Source organism: Penaeus chinensis, chromosome 4 (genome assembly GCF_019202785.1).
Source record: "Penaeus chinensis breed Huanghai No. 1 chromosome 4, ASM1920278v2, whole genome shotgun sequence".
Lineage (NCBI taxonomy): Eukaryota > Metazoa > Arthropoda > Malacostraca > Decapoda > Penaeidae > Penaeus > Penaeus chinensis.
This window is the reverse complement of record NC_061822.1, coordinates 26,120,601-26,125,600: the sequence shown is the minus strand read 5'-3', so window position 1 is coordinate 26,125,600 and position 5,000 is coordinate 26,120,601. Positions and strand designations below refer to the sequence as shown.

Sequence of the window (5,000 nt, the reverse complement as noted above, 5' to 3'; positions counted from 1 at the left end):
GAAGGTCGAGAGTAGAGTTATACGCAAGTGTAACAAGGGTGTTAATTCAGGGTGATGAAAGGGAGCCTAAGTGTAATGGAATGCTGCTGTTTATTCTTATGCTCCTTAAATAAGAGGATGATGTTATTCAGAATGGTCTAAGTGTAAGTGTAATATCTGATATACATGTAAGAGCAATAAATATCTATAACGATCGAATACTGTGCTGAAGTGTAATAGTGGTATCAATTCAGATTTATCTAATATCACCTAAGTGTAATGAGACGATCTAAATCTATTCACGTGTACTAGTGATATCTATTCAGATCTGTCTCATACTACTGAAGTATAATATCGATATTCATTCAGATCAATACGAAGCTTCGATAGATAATTTAGATAACTGGCAGCAGAGTAAGAAGGAAATACTTACTATTACATAGTTACTTACTATTAGATACCATTAGCTAAATAGTATTAGTTACCATCAGACACTATAAGATACTAACTTACTATTAGATACCCTTAGCTAAATAGTATTAGTTGTCATCAGATACTATTAGATACTAACTTACTATTAGACATTTACTATTACATACTTATGAGATACTTACGTCTAGATCATCAGCGTAAGGAGCCAGCGCCATAATAGGTCCTTCAGCGTGGTCCATGAAGGCAACAGGAGCCATAGCAGCCATGGCTCGAACCTATACACAAGGAAAGGATTGGATCTCAATGAAAAGGGATTATAAATCATAGAAAAGGGGACTAGAAACAACTGCTATAAAGGATTAGTCATCATCATCATCATCATCATCATCATCATCATCATCATCATCATCATCATCATCATCATCATCATCATCATCATCATCATCATCATCATCATCATCATCATCATCATCATCATCATCATCATCATCATCATCATCATCATCATCATCATCATCATCATCATCATCATCATCATCATCATCATCATCATCATCATCATCATCATCATCATCATCATCATCATCATCATCATCATCATCATCATCATCATCATCATCATCATCATCATCATCATCATCATCATCATCATCATCATCATCATCATCATCATCATCATCATCATCATCATCATCATCATCATCATCATCATCATCATCATCATCATCATCATCATCATCATCATCATCATCATCATCATCATCATCATCATCATCATCATCATCATCATCATCATCATCATCATCATCATCATCATCATCATCATCATCATCATCATCATCATCATCATCATCATCATCATCATCATCATCATCATCATCATCATCATCATCATCATCATCATCATCATCATCATCATCATCATCATCATCATCATCATCATCATCATCATCATCATCATCATCATCATCATCATCATCATCATCATCATCATCATCATCATCATCATCATCATCATCATCATCATCATCATCATCATCATCATCATCATCATCATCATCATCATCATCATCATCATCATCATCATCATCATCATCATCATCATCATCATCATCATCATCATCATCATCATCATCATCATCATCATCATCATCATCATCATCATCATCATCATCATCATCATCATCATCATCATCATCATCATCATCATCATCATCATCATCATCATCATCATCATCATCATCATCATCATCATCATCATCATCATCATCATCATCATCATCATCATCATCATCATCATCATCATCATCATCATCATCATCATCATCATCATCATCATCATCATCATCATCATCATCATCATCATCATCATCATCATCATCATCATCATCATCATCATCATCATCATCATCATCATCATCATCATCATCATCATCATCATCATCATCATCATCATCATCATCATCATCATCATCATCATCATCATCATCATCATCATCATCATCATCATCATCATCATCATCATCATCATCATCATCATCATCATCATCATCATCATCATCATCATCATCATCATCATCATCATCATCATCATCATCATCATCATCATCATCATCATCATCATCATCATCATCATCATCATCATCATCATCATCATCATCATCATCATCATCATCGTCATCATCATCATCATCATCATCATCATCATCATCATCATCATCATCATCATCATCATCATCATCATCATCATCATCATCATCATCATCATCGTCGTCATCGTCATCGTCATCGTCATCGTCATCGTCATCGTCATCGTCATCGTCATCGTCATCGTCATCGTCATCGTCATCGTCATCGTCATCGTCATCGTCATCGTCATCGTCATCGTCATCGTCATCGTCATCGTCATCGTCATCGTCATCGTCATCGTCATCGTCATCGTCATCGTCATCGTCATCGTCATCGTCATCGTCATCGTCATCGTCATCGTCATCGTCATCGTCATCGTCATCGTCATCGTCATCGTCATCGTCATCGTCATCGTCATCGTCATCGTCATCGTCATCGTCATCGTCATCGTCATCGTCATCGTCATCGTCATCGTCATCGTCATCGTCATCGTCATCGTCATCGTCATCGTCATCGTCATCGTCATCGTCATCGTCATCGTCATCGTCATCGTCATCGTCATCGTCATCGTCATCGTCATCGTCATCGTCATCGTCATCGTCATCGTCATCGTCATCGTCATCGTCATCGTCATCGTCATCGTCATCGTCATCGTCATCGTCATCGTCATCGTCATGGTCATCGTCATCGTCATCGTCATGGTCATCGTCATCGTCATCGTCATCGTCATCGTCATGGAATTGGTGGAGGTTTGAATCTAACGAATTAACATCATCATGAGTCTATTTAATATAAATTCATTAATATAAAAAATTAACATGTAATTTTCTTTTCAACATCATGATTATTTTAATTTGAAAGCACACTTAGACGAAATGAATGATAAGGAAGGCGAATAAAGTGTGTGTTATTATTTTTTATTTCTTATAATTTATATCAAAAGAATTCTGAAAATGTATTCATTCATTAACAAATTACTGTACACTGAAAACATGTATTAAGGTGGTTCATTAAAACTCATTGTTTAGCTGATGTATTTAAATGACAAATGATACTTTAAATTTTATACTCAATTCCTTACCAGTCTTGAAAGAGAGAGAGAGAGAGAGAGAGAGAGAGAGAGAGAGAGAGAGAGAGAGAGAGAGAGAGAGAGAGAGAGAGAGAGAGAAAGAGAAAGAGAAAGAGAGGCAGAGAGAGAGAGAGAGAGAGAGAGAGAGAGAAGAGAGAGAGAGAGAGAGAGAGAGAGAGAGAGAGAGAGAGAGAGAGAGAGAGAGAGAGAGAGAGAAGGCATAAAGAGAAAGAGAGAGAAAGTAAGAGAGAAAAGCCCACACAGTCAAACAGACAGAGAAACACACAAAAAAAGAAAATAAAGATAAAATAGCGAGAACAAAGAGAGAAATACAAGTTGGATAATGAGGTTTACGTGTTACTAGACTGTAAAACCTCTTTTTTTAAACACTGAAACCCAGATTTCATTCAAAACAGTGATGTTAAATCTTCGACGAGAAAAGAGTTGAATTATTTAGAAATTCACAGAACGCGGTGTTAAAACCTGTTTCATTTTTCGGATTTTTTTTTTTTAACTTCGGTATTATACTTGGCAAAGATATTACGTTGCACAAAGCTCCGTTTTGCCAACACAAGGGATTAAAAGATTGAATACAGAATACTTGTAATTTGCTTAATGAAATAAAACGAGGAAATATTCGAATATTTTATTATCATGGAGGCAGTTTCAAAACCTAATATATTAGTAAATTCGAATTAAGAAAAAAATGTTTTAAGAATCAATGCCTGTCATCAAACTAAATGTAAGTCATCGCGTTATCATTGTAAATGCGCTTTGTCGTGATAATTAACTCCTGTATGATGAGATGAGATCCACATAGATTAACTGTTGTTTTTTCACTTCATTATCTTAGTACCGCACTTATAAAACGTGTCGAATTTTGGTTTTGCAGAGGGGTCCTATTAGGTCAAATAGTTATTCTCTGTCGTTTGGTGTGCGTTAAATTAATAGCATTATTATCGTCATCGTAAGCATCATTATTACTATCATTTTAGAAAGGATCGTTACCATAGCATCATCATCGCCGTCATCACTGTCATCAACGCTAACGTTATCATCATGATCATTATCATCATCATCACCATCATCATCATCATCGTCGTCATCGTCATCGTCATTGTCATCGTCATCGTCATCGTCATCGTCATCGTCATCGTCATCGTCATCGTCATCGTCATCGTCATCGTCATTGTCATTGTCATTGTCATTGTCATTGTCATTGGCATCGTCATCGTCATCATCATCACCATTGTCATTATAAACATCATTATCATCATCTTTTTCAACTTCGTAACTCTCCTTAATGACCTCGTAAATAGAACGCCCTTAGTTATGTATCGTGTCATCTCAAGGTATTAAGTTCCTTGGGGGATGGGGGGGGGGGGGGGGGTTGTTCTTAGAATTCTAAAATACGTGTTGTACTTGTAAGCTTTATAGTTAGTGATACTCGAATCGATTCCCGTATTTACATATCTAATGTGTACAGTCTGATAAAAAAAAAAACTATCGTCACCTTTTTTGTAGTCAATGAGGAGCTGAACGTTTCTTTCTGCTAACACCAGATTACGGTACTAACTACCTTTCCTCGCTATTCCACACCACTTCGTCGATTTTTCATATTCGTTTGTGCAAAGGGTAACGATACTTATTTTTCTGATTGGACGTACTGTAGAGACTTCACTAGTCTCTCCCTTCGTTAGAACATTATTCTGAAAGCTTCTTGAAACGTATTCTAACCTGCGTCAACGTTTTTCCCTCATTATAAACTCTTTATTATCTCGTATACTTTATTCTTCGAAATGTTTTTCGTATAACATGTCTTGGGGAATGACTGATTATTTAAATATATCTGGATAATTTCATATATCATGTGCATTAACGAGGTGGAATA

General features: G+C 36.2%; 1 protein-coding gene across 2 annotated transcripts in view; it reads right to left on the bottom strand.

Moving 5' to 3' along the window:
- The window catches only part of LOC125025000 (lipase 3-like), a 35,976-nt gene that overhangs the window by 6,780 nt on the left and 24,196 nt on the right, over positions 1-5,000 (bottom strand). For both annotated transcript variants that reach the window (XM_047612828.1, XM_047612827.1), the window contains exon 6: positions 594-686. In XM_047612828.1, the coding sequence (XP_047468784.1) occupies positions 594-686 (93 nt within the window). The remainder of the gene's footprint in view (positions 1-593; positions 687-5,000) is intronic.